The 23,257-nt window shown below is 44.1% G+C and overlaps 1 protein-coding gene across 1 annotated transcript in view; it reads left to right on the top strand.

The window, feature by feature from the left end:
* Positions 1-23,257, top strand: part of sec63 (SEC63 homolog, protein translocation regulator) — a 118,348-nt gene that overhangs the window by 70,244 nt on the left and 24,847 nt on the right. The window contains exons 9-15 of the mRNA XM_078399871.1: positions 1,192-1,286; positions 2,604-2,736; positions 5,653-5,745; positions 5,892-6,037; positions 9,898-10,045; positions 17,084-17,166; positions 21,406-21,471. Coding sequence (XP_078255997.1) covers positions 1,192-1,286; positions 2,604-2,736; positions 5,653-5,745; positions 5,892-6,037; positions 9,898-10,045; positions 17,084-17,166; positions 21,406-21,471 — 764 coding nt within the window. The remainder of the gene's footprint in view (positions 1-1,191; positions 1,287-2,603; positions 2,737-5,652; positions 5,746-5,891; positions 6,038-9,897; positions 10,046-17,083; positions 17,167-21,405; positions 21,472-23,257) is intronic.

The raw sequence follows: 23,257 nt of genomic DNA, 5'->3' as shown, positions 1-23,257 counted from the left end.
AGACCGATGTCAGGAGCTCCAAAGAACGCGGAAGGTTCGACTAGCCCCGACGCGGTAGATCGCCCGCCCCCGATGCAGGAGCTTGATCGTCCCGATACGGAGGGCCTGACCGCCGGCTACACGAGTAAGATCGTCCCGTCAATGGAAGGCTCGAGGCCCCCGATCGCGGGAGGACAAAGAAGGGAAGAGATTTAACTTTTTTTCGCCTTCTATCAGAGTGAGGAATGTGGAAGTCACTGTGGTGGATGTTCGTGTTAAAATGTATTTTGTGTGTCCTGTTGATTTTTATTGGTATGACTGTATGGCAAATGAAACTCCTCATATGTTGAAAAACATACTTGGCTAATAAAGTATGATTATGATTATAGACCCACCACGCTTTGAATTAAAATGGTGCCCCTCAAGTTCCTCTTAAATTTTGCCCATCTTACCTTAAACCTATGTCCTCTGGTTCTTGATTCCCCTACCCTGGGTAAAAGATCTCTGCATTCATTCGTTCTATTCCCTCATAATTTAATTTGCCTCTGTAAGAACGCCCACCAGCCTCCTGCACTACAAGCAATCAAGTTCTAGCCTGTCCAACCATTTCCTGTAGCTTAGGCTGTCGAGACCTTGCAACATTTTGGGATTTGCCACAAGTTCTTTCCTCCCTCCTTTATAATTCTCAAAGGCCCTTTTTTATTCCATCTCCTAAACCTTGCATGTGCTTTCCTTTTCATTTTGTTCTGTAATTTTAGGAGGTCAAATGCCTACAGGTGTGAAATGTTCATTCCATTGAGTTCAGATTTATGTTTCACTTCACTTAACACCCTATTCTTGTCACTTATTAAGTGTCACAAATAATACTGAAGTACGTCACAAAAGAACAGGTTGCTGGAGTAATATAGCAGATCGGGCAGCATGGGCGGACTGGATTGGTGACGTTTCGGCTGGTCTGAAAAGGTCCCAATCTGAAGAAGGGTCTTGACCCGAAACGTCACCTATCCAGTCTGATGAAGGCTATTGACCCGACACGTCACCAATCCAGTCCGAAGAAGGGTCTCGACCCGAAATGTCACCTATCCATGTTCTCCAGAGATGCTGCATGACCCGCTGAGTTACTCCAGCACTTTATTGTCCTTTTGTGTATTAACCCGCATCTGCAGTTCTTTGTTTCTGCTGAAGTACGTCTCCTTTTCCCATTGCTTTCAGGGCTGATAATGGTGCTAACGGCTGCCTTTGAGTTTGATCCACGCAGTAACAAGGAAGCAGTCATGAGACCAATGGACAATGTTGAAATCCCGCTGGTAGGAACATTGTACACGCATCTACTTCCGCTTGTAATTCTCGTTTCATTCCGAAATTCGTGATTTTAGATTTTTATATTAGAGTGAGTGGTGGACATGACATCAGAACAAAGTGGTAAATGGAAAGTTAGGTCACTTTCTAAGGGGAACGAAGGAACCAATTGGCCAGTTGTTGTGGAGGTTTTCATACAACCCAGATCCTGGCAGAGCCTTAGTGTAATAACCTAAACCGGCTTACGGAAAAACACTCCCTCTTTGGGGAAGAAACAAGGAACTGCAGATGCTCATTTCCAAAAAAGGACACAAAGTGCTGGAGTAACTCAGTGGGTCAGGCAGCATCTTTGGAGAACATGGTTAGGTGATTTTTCAAGATGGGGCCCTTTTTCAGACTCTGATATTTCCCTGTGTGATATTTCTTCAGTTATTTATGTCCATTGTTCCACTGGAAGGGAGTGTTTTATTCTTCTTCTTAGCCTATGGGAATTGGAACTAGAATTCATAGGAAGTTCATATCAATTTTATTGGTTTGTGTCAGATCCACATGGATTAAAAAGATAGTGCTGGAATAACTCAGCAGGCAGCATCCCTGGAGTACATGGATAGACAATGTTTCAGGTTGGGACCCTTCAGACCTCTCCAGATCTGCCTGACCTGCTGAGTTATCCCAACCTGCCCATCTTGACCATAATGCCCTGTGTACATTTGTCCCATCTGCCTGTGTTTGGCCAATATCCCTCCAAACCAGTTCAGTGGTTGCATGCGTCTCCATATGGATTAAATTCTGGTCAAGTCCTAGTATTGAAAGATATACATACATATCCATAATAGTGGCTCTTTTCCTTGGATATATATATATATATATATATATATATATATATTTATATTTATCTATCTATCTGTCCGTGGGAGAAGCATGGGGGAAGAGAGAAGAATTTTCTTGCCTTCCATCACAGTGAGGGGGTGCCTGGAGGAGTCACTGTGATGGATGTTTGTGTTAAAATTGTGTGTCTTGTGTCTTTTACTCTGTACTGTTGTGGCTGCGTGGCAAATTATGTTTGTTCAATTCATTTTGAATGACAATAAAGGCATATTATTATTATTATTATTATTATATATACATACATACACATGTCTATAGTATTTCACTGAATGTGAACATTATTTGAGAATTTTAAAATGAAAAACTTTGAGGATTGAAATGATACGTGTATGTGTATGTGGGTATATATATAATATATATAATAGTGCCTTTTTCTTTGCTCCTTTTAAAAAAAGTATTCCATCATACTATCTGATATTTCTTTCTTTAAATTGCAGCTTATTCGAGAGCTTGGTAATGTTAATGAGAAGAAGAAAGAACTTCCATTTTGTTTACCGTACAGCGTGAAGTCCAGAGTTCTGCTCCTTGCGCATCTTTCCCGGCTCGAGATCAGTCAAAATCTGGAAGAAGGTGAAAATAAGCGCAAAAAAACTGAAAAGGTTGGGGTGGGGTTGGGGAGTGAATTGCTTTTATGTTTCTAATAGAAATGAATCCATCTCTCCTATACCTTCAATTCACAAAACAATTTTTTTTAAAGATTTTTTTTTAGATTTAGAGATACAGCGCAGAAACAGGCCCTTCGGCCCACCGGGTCCGTGCCGCCCAGCAATCCCCGCACACTAACACTATCCTACACCCACTAGGGACAATTTTTACATTTGCCCAGCCAATTAACCTACACACCTGTACGTCTTTGGAGTGTGGTAGGAAACCGAAGATCTCGGGAAAAACCCACGCAGGTCACGGGGAGAACGTACAAACTCCGTACAGACGGCGCCCGTAGTGAGGATCGAACCTGTCTTTTTTTTGGCTCTCTTTTTTGTAGTCTTTTGTATTGTGAAGTGTCAGCTTTGTTGCAAATGGCTCCTCGTTGAACGATCTTCAGTTCTGTGACATCTCCCAGCAATGGTCTTGCTGAAAGATGCTCACAAAATTATGGCATTGATTTTCCCTATCTCCATCGTTCCACTATTAACTGAAGGATCTGTGGTTTCTTCCCACAGAGGTGCAACTATTTAGTTTGCAACGTTTTTGGAATGGAAGTAAAGACGACTAAGCTTTAACTTTAAAAAAAACACTAGACCAAGTGGACCCGTTAGGCCCAAACCTCTCCTGCATTGGTGCAGCACCCTCTCCTCCCCCTCCCTCCCTCCCCCTCCCCCTCCCCTCCTCCTCCCTCCCCCTCCTCCATCCCCCTCAGCCCCCCTATCCTCGCTCCTCCCCCTCCCTCCCTCCCCCACCCCCTCCCTCCACTCCATCACCCTCACCCCCCCATCCTCCCTCCCCCACCCCCTCCCTCCACTCCATGCCCCTCAACCCCCCCTATCCTCCCCCTCCCTCCCTCCCCCACCCTCTCCCTCCACTCCATCCCCCCATCCATCTCAGCAGCTCCACTTGCAACATCAACAAAGACAAATGATGTAAGACAAGAAACGAGGATACATATATTCACCACAACATTACAATCACAAATGACGACACATTCAAGATCCTTCAACGTACATTTGATCCAGGATTAAGTTCTATTTTTAGTTTCAGGATTGACTGGTGCAAAAAAGAGTGCTTCAGTCTAACCATATTAAATCTTGGTACACTGTACCTCCGATTTGATGGTAACAATTCTATTCACTGTTCAGGACATGGTCGGGGTCATGATACTGTTTCAATGAACGTAGAATTGATTTACCCAGTGATTACGTTCATTTGTGTCTCCATGTTTTTAAGTAAGTACTTTATTGTAATATTTGTGATGGGGGTGGCAGATTAGAGTGTGTGTGATGTAGGGTAGTTGAAATCTGGAATTGTCTGTCAGAGAGAGTGGCAGACAAGGCACACACACTTGCAGCACAATTATTTAGATGAGGTACTTAAAATGGCACAGAAGGAAAGTGCTTAGTTTAGTTTGGAAATACAGTGTGGAAACAGGGCCTTTGGCCCACCAAGTTCACGCTAACCATTGATTCCATTTTTGTATCCTACACATGAAAGGCGAGAGTCAAGAGTGTTTTATTGTCATATGCCCCAAACCGAACGATGAAATTCTGACTTGCAGCAGCACAACAGAATATGCTAACATAATGCTCTATAAGCAATATAATAAACAAGAAAAAAAGTCCAGTGTGTATATATTTGAGATATATATATATATATATATATATATATATATATATATATGTGTATGTGTGTGTGTATATATAGGTGTGTATATATAGGTGTGTGTATATATAGGTGTGTGTATATATATATATATATGTGTGTCGGTGTGTGTCTGTGGGTATGTATATATATGTATGCATATATGTGTGTGTGTATATTTGTGTGTGTGTGCATATATAGATATGTGTGTGTGTATATGTGCGTGTGTGTGTATATGTGCGTGTGTATATATGTGTGTGTGTATGTATGTATGTATGTGTGTATATATATGTATGTATATATATATATGTGTGTGTATATATATATATACGTATGTGTGTGTCTATATATATATATATAGACATACACAAAAACAAACAATTATCGTGCAAAATGACAAAACCAATGCCCCTGTCTATGTGGTTCAGAGCTTATTTGGAGGTTGTAGTGTTCAATAACCAATTAACCTACAAACTTGCGTGTCTTTGGAGTGTGAGAGGAAAGCAGGACACCTGTAGGAAACCCACGCAGTCACAGGGAGAACGTGCAAACTCCACACACACAGTAGCTGTAGTCAGGATTGAATCCGGTTCTTTGGCGCTGTGAGGCAGTGGCACTGCAGCTGCCCCACTGTGCCGGAGTAATGGGATTAATATAGATGGACACTTGATGACCAGCATGGTCGTGGTGGACCGAAGGGCCTAATTCTATGCTGTTAATTTTAGGATTGTCCTTGCAGGGCAATTGAAATATGATTCAATGGGTGGGAGTTGAATTTATAAACCAATGAATAAATAGTTCTAAAATAGGCAGTTTCTGCATTGAAATAGGCAATAGACAATAGGTGCAGGAGTAGGCCATTCGGCCCTTCGAGCCAGCACCACCATTCAATGTGATCATAGCTGATCATTCTCAATCAGTACCCCGTTCCTGCCTTCTCCCCATACCCCCTGACTCCGCTATCCTTAAGAGCTCTATCTAGCTCTCTCTTGAATGCATTCAGAGAATTGGCTTCCACTGCCTTCTGAGGCAGAGAAATGTTTCATATATTTGAATAAAGTATTTGTGGAAATGTGGGTTTTATTTTGTTGCTGTACACATGATAAATTGCCTCTGAGAGTGTCACTGTAATTACTTGAGTATTGGGAATTTTCCCCAGCACTAAATGGGCCGTTTGTTTCTTTCCGAAAGATTATTGGTTTGTAATACGAAAATGTCCTACCCTGCTCCAAGAAATGATTAACGTTGGATGCCAGCTGACGATGATGGCCAACACCCGGGGTGGTGAGTGACCTTACTGTGCTAATGAATGATAAGTGCAACTCCTCCAACGTTGTTTGGCAATGCAGAATGTTGACAGATGGTAGCAGTGAATGATTCGAACGCGAGGTATTAATCTTCGTTCATTTAAACTGGTTTCCCCCTGTTAGGAATCCACGCTCCACGCCTGGAGTCCATCGAGAACTGTATGAAGCTGTCACAGATGCTGGTGCAGAGCCTGTGGGAATCCAAATCCGCTCTTCTTCAGCTTCCACTCTTTGAAGAGGATAACCTTAAATACTGTTTGTCTAAAAAGGTAACGGAATACGGAGGTCCAAATATTTACATCTCGTCCGCGCCGACCAACGATCATCCCGTACACTAACACTACCCTAATGAATGTGTCTGAAGAAGGGTCTCGACCCGAAACGTCACCCATTCCTTCTCTCCCGAGATGCTGCCTGACCCGCTGAGTTACTCCAGCATTTTGTGTCTACCTAACACTACCCTATTCACTAGGGACAAATCAAAATGGAATTGCCAGGTATAACGTGTATAAATGTGTGATCCACATATTCTTCTGCCACGGTGGCGCAGCAGTAAAAATGCTCTCACAGCGCCAGAGACCCAGGTTCGATCCTGACCTAGGGTGCTGTCTGTGCAGAGTTTGTACGTTCTCCCTGTGACCGCGTGGGATTTCTCCGGGTGCTCCGGTTTCCACCCACACTCCAAAGATGTACAAGTTTGTAGGTTAATTGGCTTCGGTAAAAATTGTAAATTGTTCCCAGTGTGTAAGATAGTGCTAGTGTACTGGGTGACTGGTGGTCAGCTCGGGGCCGAAAGGCCTGTTTCCAAGCTGTATCTCTAAAGTCTAAACCTCGGCTTCTCAGAAGAGAAGTTAATGGATGCTAGAAATCTTTCAAAAATATTGAATATTGGATATTTTAGTAGAGAAATGGTCTTCATGTGCTTTCCTCCTTTATGCCTTTTTTAAAAAGTTCAGAGGAGACTTGGTCAATCGTGAGGATTTTTTTCGTCAAAACTTTTCTTCATCCTTGGGATTTTTAATAATACATATTTGCACTTATGTATGTGTGTTGCTGTAAGTGTTCTTTGAGATTGCATTGCTTCACAGGTTAATTTTCTTTCAATATAAATATCAATTAATAGACAATAGACAATAGGTGCAGGAGTAGGCCTTCGAGCCAGCACCGCCATTCAATGCGATCATGGCTGATCACTCTCAATCAGTACCCCGTTCCTGCCTTCTCCCCATACCCCCTCACTCCGCTATCCTTAAGAGCTCTATCCAGCTCTCTCTTGAAAGCATCCAACGAACTGGCCTCCACTGCCTTCTGAGGCAGAGAATTCCACACCTTCACCACTCTCTGACTGGAATATAGCTTGTTAGATTTATATTTAGTGCATTAGTGCGATGAAGCTGCTTGCAAAGTGTTTGTTATACAAATCTTTAAACATTTAAATATTCAAATATTTAAGTACTCCACAAAATACTGAAATATACGTGTTGAGAAAATTAATTTTTTTAACTTTATGCAGTGGAATTTATTCCTTTTGATTAAAAATTGGTTCAAAGCATCTGAGAGAACAGGTCAGATTTTAATCAATTTAACATTGCATAAAAATGTCTAAAAAATACAAAACCAGGAGTTTGTTGTACAGTACCTTAATTGGCATCTAGCTTAAAACATGACCTCTCAGTGTAAAATGTGAAAGATTGTTAATTGTGTTGGATCGTATCATAAAATATCTATTCTGACTACTTTACATTCCTTCAACATTTGGCTATTATCTTGCATGTAAAGATTTGGAAGGACAATATACTGCTGTAAAATGAAAGCAATCTGTGGTGCCAATGGGTGTACAGTCTTTCATTCTTCAGTGATGGAAGTGTGGTTGACAGTTCTGTCATTTTTATCACTGGTTAATTCCCCTTGTGAAGATTGCAGTGAACTAACTTGTAGTTATTGTTTTGAATGTAGGGAGTTCCTGAATTTTAATCATGTTTCACTTCAAGATTCTACAGGCTAAATGGATGTGTGACCAGGGAAAGAGTAGGCCCCCTTAAAAATCAACATGGCTGTCTTTGTGTCGAGCCACAACAGATGGGGGAGATATTACCTAAAGTAGGTGGTATTGTAGACTTTGAATGTATAGGAAGGAACTGCAGATACTGGTTTAAACTGAAGATAGGCACAAAAAGCTGGAGTAACTCAGCAGGACAGGCAGCAACTCTGGAGAGAAGGAATGGGTAACATTTCGGGTCAAGATCCTTCTTTGGATCAGTTTCGACCCGAAGAGTCACCCATTCCTTCTCTCCAGAGATGCTGCCTGTCCCACTGAGTTACTCCAGCTTTTTGTGTCTATCTTCATAGACATTGAAGATAGTTATAAAAAATCAGCAGATTCTTGATCAACTAGGCAAGTGGACCGAGGAATGGTCATTGGAGATTTATGCAGTGTGAGATGTTGCATTTTGGGAAGTCAAACCAGGGCAGGGCCTTCACAGTGAATGTTAGGGCCATGGGGAGTGTTGGAGAGGTTTTGGTACATTGGCTGTCATCAGTCAGGATATTATATAGAAGTTAGGAGGTTATATTACAGTTATACAACATCTTGGTGAGGCCGCTTTTAGAGTGTGGTCATAGTCATAGAGTCATTCAGCGAGGAAACAGGGTGTTCGGCCCAACTTGCACATGCCCCATCTACACTAGTCCCACCTGCCTGCATTTGGCCCATATCCCTATCCCTACTTCTAAATGGGGAGAGAATCCAGAAATTGGAGGTGCATTGAGACTTGGGAGTGGTACAGAATGGTGCAGGATTCCCAAACATGACGAATTAGTAGTAAGGAAGGCAATGCTAGCATTTATTTCATGATGACTAGAATTCAAAAACAGAGATGTAATGCTGAGACTCTATAAGGTGCTGGTCAGGCCACATTTGGAGTATTGTGAGCAATTTTGGGCTGAGCAAATTTGTGGAGTATTTGTGAGCAAAGGATGTGCTGGCTCTGGGTAAGGTTCAGAGGAGGTTTACAAGAATGATCGCAGGAATGAGTGGGTTAACATATGATGTTATGTAGGTTAATTGACTGGGTAAATGTAAAAATTGTCCCTAGTGTGTGTAGGATAGTGTTAATGTGCGGGGATCACTGGGCGGTGCGGACTTGGTGGGCCGAAAAGGCCTGTTTCCGCGCTGTATCTGAAATATGAAATAAAAATATGAAAATATGAGCGTTTGAAGGCACTGGGCCTGCACTCACTGGAGTTTCGATGGATGAGGGGGGGGAACCTCATTGAAACCTACCGAATAGTGAAAGAAAGGCCTTGAGTGGATGTGGAGAGGATGTTTCCACTCGTGGGAGAGTCTAGGACCAGAGGGCACAGCCTCAGAATAAAACGATGTTCCTTTAGGAAGGAGATGAGGAGGAATTTCTTTAGTCAGAGGGTGGTGAATCTGTAGAATTCTTTGCCACCGAAGGCTGTTGAGGCCAAGTCAGTGGATGTTTTTAAGGCAGAGATCGATAGATTATTGATTAGTACGGGTGTCAGGAGTTATGGGGAGAAGGCAGGAGTATTGGGTTGAGAACAAAAGACTGACTTTTCCTTTATCATCCTTATTTTATGCATATCTTCCATTCATTTGTTCTATTTCTCTCTATATCACTGTCTATATCTCTCATTTCCTTTTTCTCCATAGATACTGCCTGACCCGCTAAGTAACCCCATCACTTTGTGTCTATCGTTGGTATAAACCCGCATCTGCCGGTTCTTTGTTTCTCCAATAATAAGGCGTGTGACTCAGTGGGAACAACGTGTTGTTGATGCATTGGTTAAACTTGCCATTCGTTAATGAACAATAGACAATAGACAATAGGTGCAGGAGGAGGCCATTCGGCCCTTCGAGCCAGCACCGCCATTCAATGTGATCATGGCTGATCATTCTCAATCAGTACCCCTTTCCTGCCTTCTCCCCATACCCCCTGACTCCGCTATCCTTAAGAGCTCTATCTAGCTCTCTCTTGAATGCATTCGGAGAATTGGCCTCCACTGCCTTCTGAGGCAGAGAATTCCGGTTGTTCCAGGACACTGCTGTTGCAAATCCATAATTTGTAAACCATTGGAGCTCTGTTTTCCTTATTTCCGCTAACAGTACAAAGTCCGAACAATTCAAGACTTAGTGAGCATGAAGGGCGCTGAACGTCGTAATATGCTGCGTTTCCTGAGTGAGGACAAATATGATGAGATCATCGCAGTACTCGGGAGCTTTCCACATGTCAGCATGGTGATAAAACTGCAAGGTATGAAGCAATATGTCTGCGATTGTATGTTAGTGTGTATTTTTAACACTACTGGGGGAATCGTAATTTGTTATGTTTTAAAAAAAAAATCCAGTCTTATACAATATTGATTCTGGCATCGTGTTAAAATGAAACATTCTCCTACACTGATCAGCAATACTTCTGCATTCCAACTGCAGTAAAATATTTTCAGCCTTCTGTCTGGGAGAGGGGATTGATTAATGCTAAGTTATCAGTTTGAGACAGGCAGATGCATTCACAAGTTTTAGGACTGGAGATTACTGTATAAATGTGGACGTTGTCACATACAAATACCCAGACGTGTAGTGCTTGAATAAAGAACATACCAGCAGCAACAGTGAATCACAGCTTGTAACCAGTATTTTGGTTTAGTTTAGAGTTGCAGTGATGAAACAGGCCCTTCGGCCCACCGAGTCTGTGCCGGCCAGCGATCCCCGCACAATAGCCATCCCACACACACAAGGGACAAGTTACAATTTTACCAAGCTAATTAGCCTACAAACCTGTACGTCTTGCAAGGAATCCGGAGAAAACCCACCCAGGTCACGGGGAGAACCCCATACAGACAGCACCCGCAGTCAGGATCGTACCCGGGTCTCTGACGCTGTAAGGCAGCAACTTTAACCCTGCGCCACCGTGGATGAAGGGAATACGCCAAGTAATTCAGAAATTCAACTATGTAGCAATGGAGACAATTTCCAAGTGTTATAGCATGGCCAATTCAGAAGCAACGCAAGCTTATCAGCTGTGTGGTCCATTTTCTTTTTAAATGCACGGGAGTTTTTTGGGTGTTAGAAGTAGATTGAGACTGCTCAACTCTATTTATACATGCATTTTCGATGCTCAACTGGAACAGGCTGTAGCTCTTTGATGTTGGAAGGAATAGACAATAGACAATAGGTGCAGGAGGAGCCCATTCGGCCCTTCGAGCAAGCACTGCCATTCAATGTGATCATGGCTGATCATCCACAATCAGTACTCCGTTCCTGCCTTCTCCTCATACCCCCTGACTCTGCTATCCTTAAGAGCTCTATCTAGCTCTCTCTTGAATGCATTCAGAGAATTGGCCTCCACTGCCTTCTGAGGCAGAGAATTCCACAGATTCACAACTCTGACTGAAAAAGTTTTTCCTCATCTCAGTTCTAAATGGCCTACCCCTTATTCTTAAACTGTGGCCCCTTGTTCTGGACTCCCCCAACATTGGGAACATGTTTCCTGCCTCTAACGTGTCCAACCCTTTAATAATCTTATACGTTTCGATAAGATCCCCTCTCATCCTTCTAAATTCCAGTGTATACAAGCCTAGTCGCTCCAGTCTTTCAACAAATGACAGCCCCGCCATTCCGGGAATTAACCTAGTAAACCTACGCTGCACGCCCTCAATAGCAAGAATGATCTTCTGAAGTTGGATACAGAAGTATGGTTGGTCCGAGCAGGATCGTTACATATTTGATCCGTAGAATGTTTTATTCTGACATGATGCCAGAACCCATGCATTTCTCAGCACAAATATCTGCACAAGAATTCAGAAAAACAATGCAGATGTGGAAATACACAAAGCCAGTTATGTCTGAGGCCTGCAACATTGGAAAACACTGGCACGGGGTTCCAGTTGTTTTGGAGCTAGGCCTGCGTGCTGGAAATGGTCCTTGATGCAGTCATTCAAGCGTTTCTTTGGTGCCTTGTGTTCCTTTGACCTTTCATAGCGAGAGGATTGGGTCGACTGGACTTGTATTCACTGGAATTTAGAAAGATGAGAGGGGATCTTATTGAAACATATAAAATTCTTAAGGGGATTGGACAGGCTAGATGCAGGAAAAAATGTTCCCGATGTTGGGGGAGTCCAGAACCAGGGGTCACAGTTTAAGAATAAGAGGTAGGTCATTTAGGATTGAGATGAGGAAAAACCTTTTTTAGCCAGAGAGTTGTGAATCTGTGGAATTCTCTGCCACAGAAGGCAGTAGAGGCCAATTCACTGGATGTTTTCAAGAGAGAGTTAGATTTAGGCTAATGGAATCTAAGGATATGGGGAGAAAGCAGGAACGGGGTACTGATTCTGGATGATCAGCCATGATCATATTGAATGGCGTGCTGGCTTGAAGGGCCAAATGGCCTATTCGTGCACCTGTTTTCTATGTTTCTATGACCCTGTGACAGAACTCCGTACAGGAGTTAACGAGGCACACGGGATTCATCCGTCCGGATCACATGGCCTGTCTATTGACGCTGGGTATTTATGATCCTTCCTCCGATGCTTGTGAAGCCAGACTGGTCTCGCCGTCTTGCCAGCGAATGCCCACGATGGACCGCAGGGGCGCGCGTGGAATTTCTCAAGCTGGCGGACGTGTGGTCCTTTACAAGGACCATGTTCGATCAGCAAGCTGGAGAGCACTTGACAACTTGATGTTATGTTGGTTTAACTCTTGTTCTCGGAGTCGACCAAGTGCTTGACCGGCCTTGCTGATTCTGGTCGGTATTTCCGTGTCCAGCGAGCCATCAGAGGCTATGAGGCGTGAATTGTCCAAGATAGACTGGCGATTGATGCTGAAAGGGTTGACGGTGGACATGCAATGGAAGGCATTTAAAGGTCGCATGGATGAACTACAACAAGTGTTCATCCCACTTTGGCAAAAGAACAAACCAGGAAAGGTAGTGCATCCGTGGCTAACAAGGGAAATCAAGGATAGTATTAAAACAAAAGATGAAGCATACAGATTAGCCAGAAAAAGTAGCATACCAGAGGACTGGGAGAAATTCAGAGTCCAGCAGAGGAGGACAAAGGGCTTAATTAGGAAAGGGAAAATAGATTATGAGGGAAAACTGGCAAGGAACATAAAAACAGACTGCAAAAACTTTTATAGATATGTCAAGAGAAAAAGATTAGTTAAGGCAAATGTAGGTCCCTTGCAGTCGGAAACAGGTGAATTGATCATAGGGAACAAGGAGATGGCAGACCAATTGAACAAATACTTTGGTTCTGTCTTCACTAAGGAAGACATAAACCGTCTGCCGGAAATAGCGGGGGACCAGGGGTCTAATGAGATGGAGGAACTGAGGGAAATCCAGGTTAGTCGGGAAGTGGTGTTAGGTAAATTAAATGGATTAAAGGCAGATAAATCCCCAGGGCCAGATAGGCTGCATCCCAGAGTGCTTAAGGAAGTAGCCTCAGAAATAGTGGATGCATTAGTGATAATTTTTCAAAACTCTTTAGATTCTGGAGTAGTTCCTGAGGACTGGAGGGTAGCTAATGTAACCCCACTTTTTAAAAAGGGAGGGAGAGAGAAAACGGGGAATTATAGACCAGTTAGCCTAACATCGGTAGTGGGGAAAATGCTAGAGTCAGTTATTAAAGATGTGATAGCATTACATTTGGAAAGTGGTGAAATCATCGGACAAAGTCAGCATGGATTTACCAAAGGCAAATCATGTCTGACGAATCTTATAGAATTTTTCGAGGATGTAACTAGTAGAGTGGATAAGGGAGAACCAGTCGATGTGTTAAATCTGGACTTTCAGAAGGCCTTCGACAAGGTCCCACATAGGAGATTGGTGTACAAACTTAAAGCACACGGTATTGAGGGTTCAGTGTTGAGGTGAATAGAAAATTGGTTGGCGGACAGGAAGCAAAGAGTAGGAATAAACGGGTCCTTTTCGGAATGGCAGGCATTGACTCGTGGGGTACCGTAAGGCTCAGTGCTGGGACCCCAGTTATTTACAGTGTATATTAATGATTTGGACGAGGGAATTGAATGCAACATCTCTAAGTTTGCGGATGACACGAAGCTGGGTGGCAGTGTTAGCTGCGAGGAGGATGCTAGGAGGCTGCAGAGTGACTTGGATAGATTAGGCGAGTGGGCAAATGCATGGCAGATGCAATATAATGTGGATAAATGTGAGGTTATCCACTTTGGCGGCCAGAACAGGAAAGCAGAGTATTACCTGAATGGTGACCGATTGGGAGAAGGGGAGATGCAACGTGACCTGGGTGTCATGGTGCACCAGTCATTGAAAGCAAGCATGCAGGTGCAGCAGGCAGTGAAGAAAGCGAATGGTATGTTGGCATTCATAGCAAGAGGATTTGAGTTTAGGAGCAGGGAGGTTCTGCTGCAGTTGTACAGGGCCTTGGTGAGACCGCATCTGGAGTATTGTGTGCAGTTTTGGTCTCCTAACCTGAGGAAAGACGTTCTTGCCTTAGAGGGAGTACAGAGAAGGTTCACCAGATTGATCCCTGGGATGGCGGGACTTACATATGAGGAAAGACTGGATAGACTGGGCTTGTACCTGCTGGAATTTAGAAGACTGAGGGGGGATCTTATAGAAACATATAAAATTCTTAAGGGGTTGGAGAGGCTAGATGCGGGAAGATTGTTCCCGATGTTGGGGGAGTCCAGAACCAGGGGTCACTGCTTAAGGATAAGGGGGAAGTCTTTTAGGACCGAGATGAGAAAACATTTCTTCACACAGAGAGTGGTGAGTCTGTGGAATTCTCTGCCACAGAAGGTAGTTGAGGCCAGTTCATTGGCTATATTTAAGAGGGAGTTAGATGTGGCCCTTTTTGCTAAAGGGATCAGGGGGTATGGAGAGAAGGCAGGTACAGGCTACTGAGCTGAATGATCAGCCATGATCATATTGAATGGCGGTGCAGGCTCGACGGGCCGAATGGCCTACTCCTGCACCTATTTTCTATGTTTCTATATCACGCTGTCCAGCTACTTGAAAGCATCACCTCTTTTCAGCTGTGTGTACACTTGGTGGTGGTGTTGAAGAGCCTGAGGCTGGCTGGTGGAGGACATCGGTCTTACTAAGACTAAACACCTGTGCTGCTTCTGTAAATCTGGACATGATAAATTGGAGGTCACACTCCTTGTCTTGGCACCATTTTCAAACTCCAGTCCACGTTCTAGTTCTTATGAGCCCGACCCAGGCAAGGCCCAGGCTGCTGCGAGCACAATGTCCCTCTCCGAGCCCGTCCACCTTTGTGTCCTGAGGGCATCTCCCGCAGCTGACCTTGAGGGCACGGTAGGCCAGACCCTGGTTCTCTCTCTCTGGCCTTGCTCCCGCCCGTTACATCCACCATCATCTCCGGTTCCATCCTCCCAGTCTTCGTTTGAGGAGCGGGGGCTGGCATCAGCCATTATTGGACGTGACCAGCGCTCAAATAACTCCAATGCAAGCTAATCATAATTAATCTATATTACATAGGCTCCATTTTGAAAACATTAACAGCAAATTGCAATTCCCCCAGTAGTCTTAAAAGAACAGAAAAGGACTTGTGGGAGAACTGGGAAGGGAGAGGGGATAGAGAGGGAAAACAGGGATTATCTGAAGTTAGAGAGGTCAATGTTCATACCGCTGGGATGTAAAACTTCTCTAACTTCAGATAGTCCCTGCTTTCCCCCTCTACCACCTCCTCCTTTCCAGTTCTCCCACTGGTCTTCCTGTCTCCCTTAGAGGGAGTACAGAGAAGGTTCATCAGATTGATCCCTGGGATGGCGGGACTTACATATGAGGAAAGACTAGATAGACTGGGCTTGTACTCGCTGGAATTTAGAAGACTGAGGGGGGATCTTATAGAAACATATAAAATTCTTAAGGGGTTGGAGAGGCTAGATGCGGGAAGATTGTTCCCGATGTTGGGGGAGTCCAGAACCAGGGGTCACAGCTTAAGGATAAGGGGGAAGTCTTTAGGACCGAGATGAGAAAACATTTCTTCACACAGAGAGTGGTGAGTCTGTGGAATTCTCTGCCACAGAAGGTAGTTGAGGCCAGTTCATTGGCTATATTTAAGAGGGAGTTAGATGTGGCCCTTTTTTGCTAAAGGGATCAGGGGGTATGGAGAGAAGGCAGGTACAGGCTACTGAGCTGAATGATCAGCCATGATCATATTGAATGGCGGTGCAGGCTCGAAGGGCCGAATGGCCTACTCCTGCACCTATTTTCTATGTTTCTATGTCTCCAACTACATCCTATCTTTGTCCGGCCCCTCCCCTAACATCAGTCTGAAGAAGGGTCTCGACCCGAAACGTCACCCATTCCTTCTCTCCCGAGATGCTGCCTGACCCGCTGAGTTGCTGAGTGTGACTACCAAAGGACTTAAAGTGCTAGAGTAACTCAGCAGGTCAGGCAGCATCTCTGGAGAATATAGATAGTTGACATTTTGGACCAAGACCCTACTTCAGACCCTTCTTCTTTGAAAGAACAGCTGGTGATATGACTGAGCATAATGGGAATCCTTATTATAAACCCTTTAATGCTGCACCATCACATTTTGAAGTGATCACTAGCTTGAACGGCATTTTGAAAACTTGTCCTTAAATTAATTCACTGGACAGCACAGTGGTGCAGCGGGGTGAAGTGCTGCCACTCACCTCCAGAGATCCGGGTTTGAACATCACCTTGGGTGAATGCGAGGTTATGATCGAAATGTAGGTTAATTGGCTTCTGAGAAATTGTCCCTGGTGTGTAATGAGTGGATGTGAAAGTGGGATAACAGAACTAGCGTGAACGTGTGATCGATGGTCAGCATAGGCTAGGTGGGCCGAAGAGTCTGTTTCCTTGCTGTATCTTTCAATTTCAATTTGTAATCTTTCAAATATAACTCTTGAGTGGAGATCTCATGACTTTTAACTTTCCCCGAAATCTGGCAATTTTCCAAATCCAAACCCGATGCTTTAGACAATAGACAATAGATGCAGGAATAGGCCATTCGGCCTTTCGAGCCAGCACCGCCATTCAATGTGATCATGGCTGATCATTCTCAATCAGTACCCCATTCCTGCCTTCTCCCCATACACCCTGACTCCGCTATCCTTAAGAGCTCTACCTAGCTCTCTCTTGAATGCATTCAGAGAATTGGCCTCCACTGCCTTCTGAGGCAGAGAATTCCACAGATTCACAACTCTCCGACTGAAAAAGCTCTGCATTTATCGGTGAATTATCTAAGAAGTACTGAGCCGGTGTTTCAGCAATTAAAGCAAAAGAAAACCTCTTAAAACATTTTGTTTTGTTGTTCCTCAGTTCTGGATGATGAGGACAGTAGCAACATCACAGCAGGATCAATTGTGACCGTCACTGTGATACTTGGGAGAGGGAATATGACTGTAAGTACCAGTGTGTGAGAAATTGTGTACCGCAATCACTTTTCCGCAAGCTTTATAACAGTTACATTATTTAAAGGTTGCTCAGAAATGGCTTTCTTTCCCTCTTAAAAAAAAAAGCTATTTTCACCGCCACCTCCAATAATCCAGGATCTTTTACGATTCTTTTTACTTTATAATTACATTCCAGCCTCTAGAGATACAGTGCGGAAGCGGGCCCTTCGGCCCACCGAGTCCGTGCCGACCAGCCATCATCCCGCACACAAGCACCATCCTCATACATGGGGGACGATTTAAAATGCCAACACCACCAAAGGCAATCAACCCACAAACCTGCACGTCTTTGGAGCGTGGGATCACCCTGAGAAAATGCACGCGGTCTTAGGGAGAACGCACAAACTCCATACAGACAGCACCCATAGTCAGGATCGAACCTTGGTCTCTGGCGCTGAGAGGCAGCAGCTATACCGTGGTGGCAATGTATCGCCCTGTGCCGTTCTGCCACCTGAGTATTGTTTACTAAATTCTTAACCAAGATCTGTTTCAATTAAGATGCAATTTTTTTGAAACCATAAGTTTTAAAAATAAATCCTCAATATCCTCAGAATATTTGATTTAAAAAATATATATATATTTACTTTTTGCAGAACATGTTCTCCTGACATTCAAGATCAGGTAGAAGTGATATTTTTGTGTTATTTATCCCAGTTGAGTTTATTACATAGCTGTAATGTAATCTTTTTTAGATGATATTCCTTCTTAGTTTAGTTTAGGGATACAGTGTTGAAACAGGGCCTTCGGCCCACGAAGTCCGCACCAACAAATCAGGAAAAAAAACTGCAGGTGCTGGTTTAAATGGAAGGTAGACACAAAATGTGGGAGTAACTCAGCGGGCCAGGCAGCACCTTGGGAGAGAAGGAATGGGTGACGTTTCGGGTCGAGACCCTTCTTCAGACTGAAGAAGGGTCTCGACCCGAAACATCACCCATTCCTTCTCTCCCGAGGTGCTGCCTGACCCGCTGAGTTACTCCTGCATTTTGTGTCTACCAACCAATGATCACCTGTACACTAGTTCCATCCTACCCACTAGGGACAATTTTTACAGTAGCCAATTAAACCTATAAACCTGCAAATCTTTGGAACCTGGAGAAACCCCACGTGGTCACACGGAGAACACAGAAACACACAGCACCCAAAGTCAGGCTCGGACCCGGTTCTCAGGCTATTTCCGTCTGAGAAAAATCACTTGACGTTATTTGACAAGAGACTTTTGCCTTGGTGTAATATGCCTTAACCAAAGGCAGCAAAACAAAATAATTGGTCTGTGATTACTTAGAATCATAGAGTGAGGCAGTGTGGAAACAGGCCCTTCAGCCCAACTTAGCTGTCATGTTGCACTTCTGAACTAGCTCACTATTGGTGAAATATTCTTAAACATATGGTAGGTGGTATATCAATATAAAAAAAAGACACAAAACGTTGGAGTAACTCAGCGGGTCAGGCAGCATGTCTGGAGAACATGGATAGGTGACGTTTCACAGAGTGCTGGAGTAACTCAGCGGGTCAGGCTGCATGTCTGGAGAACATGGCTAGATAACATTTTGGGTGTAGAGTTGTAATTTTCTGCAGAGTTGTAATTTCTCTGCAGTCAGATATTTCAGCTTAACTCATTCTATCTTCTGAATAATCTCCATTTTATTGCCCAAAGAAAGGGAGAGAGTGCCATCAAAAGGTCAAATTAATTTTAAAGACAGTTTCTTCCCAGCTGTTAGGTAACTGAACCATTCTATTACCAACTAGAGAGCGGTCCTGACCTACCATCTCACTCATTGGAGTATCTTTAATCGCTCTGTACTGGACTTTATCTTGCATTAAACGTTATTCCCTTTGTACTGGATTTGTACACTGGACGGCTTGTGACAACTAACCAGTCCACTGACTGGTTAGCACGCAACAAAAAGCTTCTCACTGTACCTTGGACAATAAACTAACCTAAAACTGATTTGCGTTAATCTGTTTAGAAAACATTGCCCTGCAGTTAGTTGAGCTTCAGTTTCTGTATAACATATGATGCGGCCTTGATTTAACTTAAACTTAACTTAATTTAAGTTTTAACTTAAAGGCCAATTTGAAAATGTTTAACTTTTCTGCATTTGAGATCAAGAGAATAAATTATTTCCAGTAACTTTTCGGTCTGACTGGCAAGACTACAAAAGCACAAAGGCTGAATAGTTTGCCTGAACTAAATAACGAGCAAAATGTGAACAAATTTCTGGACACGGAACAAATGGGGTGGCACAGTGGCGCAGCAGTAGAGTTGCTGCCTTACACCACCAGAGACCGTGATTCGATCCTGACTTTTTTAGACTTAGACTTAGAGATACAGCGCGGAAACAGGCCCTTCGGCCCACCGGGTCCGCGCCGCCCAGCGATCCCCGCACATTAACACTATCCTACACCCACTAGGGACAATTTTTACATTTGCCCAGCCAATTAACCTACAAACCTGTACGCCTTTGGAGTTTGGGAGGAAACCGAAGATCTCGGAGGAAACCCACGCAGGTCACGGGGAGAACGTACAAACTCCATACAGTAGAGCTCCCGTAGTCAGGATCGAACCTGAGTCTCCGGCGCTGCATTCGCTGTAAAGCAGCAACTCTACCGCTGCGCCACCGTGCCGCCCGTGACTGCGGGTGCTGCCTATACAGAGTTTGTACCTTCTCCCTGTGTCCTGTGTTGGTTTTCTCCAAACTCCAAAGAAGTACAGGTATGTAGGTTAATTGGCTTCAGTAAAGATTGTAAATTGTCCCTAGTGTGTAGGATAGTGTGAGTGTACGGGGATCGCTGGTCGGTGCGGACTCAGTGGGTCAAAGAGCCTGTTTCCGCTCTGTGTACAGCTCGACTTAAAACTAAACTAAACAATGATCCATAAATTTGTGATAAATGGCTGAATGGTTTGAGGAGCTGAATTTGACAGGGAAGAGATTACTTTTTTCTGGTGTGCCAACTACAACAAATTGAAGAAATATACTGCAGGTGATAATATAAAGTCCTGTAATAAGTCTGGCGGCACGGTGGCGCAGCGGCAGAGTTGCTGCCTTGCAGCGAATGCAGCGCCGGAGACCCGGGTTCGATCCCGACTATGGGTGCTGTCTGTACGGAGTTTGTACGTTCTCCCCGTGACCTGCGTGGGTTTTCTCCGAGATCTTCGGTTTCCTCCCACACTCCAAAGACGTACAAGTAAGTAGGTTGATTGGCTTGGTGAATGTAAATATTGTCCCTAGTGGGTATAGGATAGTGTTAATGTGCGGGGATCGCTGGTCGGCGCGTACCCGGTGGGCCGAAAGGGCCTATTTCCACGCTGTATCTCTAAACTAAAAAACTAAAAAATAATAAATCTGCTCCAAATGAATAGTGGGATGATTTTTAACTTTATAATGGATGCATGAAGTTAAGCATCCAGATGGGCTACTTACAGAGCAATTTTGTTTAGCTATCAGGACAGGGAACTGGCGTTCTTTGAGGGAGGGTAGAACTGCCACCCTTTAACTTGGGTGGCACAGTGGTGCAGCTGGTAGAGCTACTGCTTCACAGCTCCAGGGCCCCCCATGTTCGATCCTGACCTCTGTGGAGTTCTCCCTGTGTCTGCGTGTTTCCTCCGGGTTCTCCGATTTCCTCCCACATCCCAAAGACGTGCGGGTTGGTAGCTCAATAGTCTCTCTAATTTGCCCCCTAGTGCAGTCTGAAGAAGGGTCTCGACCCGAAACGTCGCCCATTCCCTCTCTCCTGAGATGCTGCCTGACCCGCTGAGTTACTCCAGCATTTTGTGAATAAATACCTAGTGCGCAGGGAGTCGGTGGGAAGGTGGGATGACATGGAACTACAGATGCTCCCCGACTTACGATGCTTCGACGTAGGATATTTCGACTTTGCGATGGTGCAAACGGCAGCGACCCGTAGCGAGCCGCAGCTCGCTTCCGGCCACGTGATCACGTGTGTTCAATGCATTCTAGACACGATATTTTCGGTTTACGATGGGTTTCTCGGAACGTGACCCCATCGTAAGTTGAGGAGCACCTGTAATGTGAATGAGTGGTTGATGGTCGACACGGACTCGGTGGGTGGACTCCGATGGGTCTGTTTCCATGCCGTATCTCTAAATTAAACTATATTTAATGTTTATACTAAATGCAAGAAACGTGAATTTCTCAGAGATGAAAACAATATTTTATGTATTTCAAGACCATCTTTGAAAAGGAACAGGAACATGGAGCTTGTCTCAATGAAGATCAGGACCCCGATGACATAGTAAGTTCAAATGGTAATTTTTTTTATTTTAGCAATCATGTTTTGTGATGAAATCTGCAATATCTATATTCGTTATGTCTGAACGATATTTCCAATGTACCTATCCTGGGGTTTTACCTGAGCTATTCTTGGGGGAAACACAGGAGGATGTTTATGGTTTGAAATAGAAAGTTAAGACATATAAACATAGAAAATAGGTGCAGGAGTTGGCCATTAGGCCCTTCGAGCCAGCACTGCCATTCAATATAATCATGGCTGATCATTCACAAACAGTACCCTGTTCCTGCTTTCTCCTCATATCACTTGATTCCGTTAGCCCTGAGAGCTCTATCTAACTCTCTCTTGAAAACATCCAGTGAATCGGCCTCCACTGCCTTCTGTGGCAGAGAATTCCACAGATTCCACAACTCTCTGGCTGAAAAAGTTTTTCCTCATCTCAGTCCTAAATGGCCTATCCCTTATTCTTAAACTGTGACCCCTGGTTCTGGACTCCCCCAACATCAGGAACATTTTTTCCTGCATCTAGCCTGTCCAATCCCTTAAAAATGTTATATGTTTCTATAAGATCCCCCCTCATCCTTCTAAATTCCATTGAATATAAAGCCAGTTGATCCATTCTTTCATCATATGTTAGTCCTGCCATCCCAGGAATTAACCTGGTGAACCTACGCTGTACTCCCTCAATAGCAAGAACAGGTTCTAGGGCCCAGAACTGCACAAAATACTCCAAATGTGACCAACCAAAGTCCTGTAAAGCTGCATCTTGACTTCTTGACATACTTAATGCCCTGACCTATGAAAACAAGCATACCATATGCCTTCTATACCGCTCTATCTACTTGTGTTGCCACTCTCACTGCGTTATGGACTTAGTCCCCCAAGATCCTTCTGTACATCAATGCTGTTAAGAGTCGTGCCATTAATTGTATATTTACCCATTACATTTGATCTCCTAGAGTGCCCAAACACACCCAAACACTTCACACTTGCTCGGATTAAACTCCATTTGCCATTTTTCTGCCCATCTCTGTAGCTGATCTATATCCCGCTTGACAGCCTTCCTCACTGCCCGCAACTCCCTAATCTTAGTGTCATCCGCAAACTTACTAATCAATCCAAAATGCCCAAATCATTTGTGTATATCACACAGAGAAACATAAACATATAAAATAAGAGGCCATTTGGCCCTTCGAGCCAGCACCATCATTCATTGTGATCATGGCTGATCATCCACAATCAGTAACCTGTGCCTGCCTTCTCCCCATACCCCTTGATTCCACTAGCCCCTAGAGCTCTATCTAACTCTCTTTTAAATTCATCGAGTGAATTGGCCTCCACTGCCCTCTGTGGCAGAGAATTCCACAAATTCACAACTCTTTGCGTGAAAAATTGTCTTCTCGCCTCAGTTTTAAATGGCCTCCCCTTTATTCTTAGACTGTGGCCCCTGCTTCTGGATTCCCCCAACAATGGGAACATTTTTCCTGCATCTAGCTTGTCCAGTCCTTTTATAATTTTGTACGTCTCTGTAAGATCCCCTCTCATCCTTCTAAACTCCAGTGAATACAAGCCCAGTCTTTCCAAGCTTTCCTCAAATGACAGTCCCTCCATCCCAGGGATTAACCTGGTGAACCTACGCTGCACTGCCTCAATAGCAAGGACGTCCTTCCTCAAATTAGGAGACCAAAACTGCACCCAATCCGGCACGGATCCCTGCAGCACTCCACTGGTCACAGACCTCCAGCCTGAATATTGTCCTGGCACCGCAACCCTCTGTCATCCTTCCCTA

This window comes from Rhinoraja longicauda, chromosome 5 (assembly GCF_053455715.1).
Source record: "Rhinoraja longicauda isolate Sanriku21f chromosome 5, sRhiLon1.1, whole genome shotgun sequence".
NCBI classification, from domain to species: Eukaryota; Metazoa; Chordata; class Chondrichthyes; order Rajiformes; family Arhynchobatidae; genus Rhinoraja; species Rhinoraja longicauda.
The sequence above is the reverse complement of the archived record's forward strand: the minus strand, read 5'-3'. Positions and strand labels throughout refer to the sequence as shown.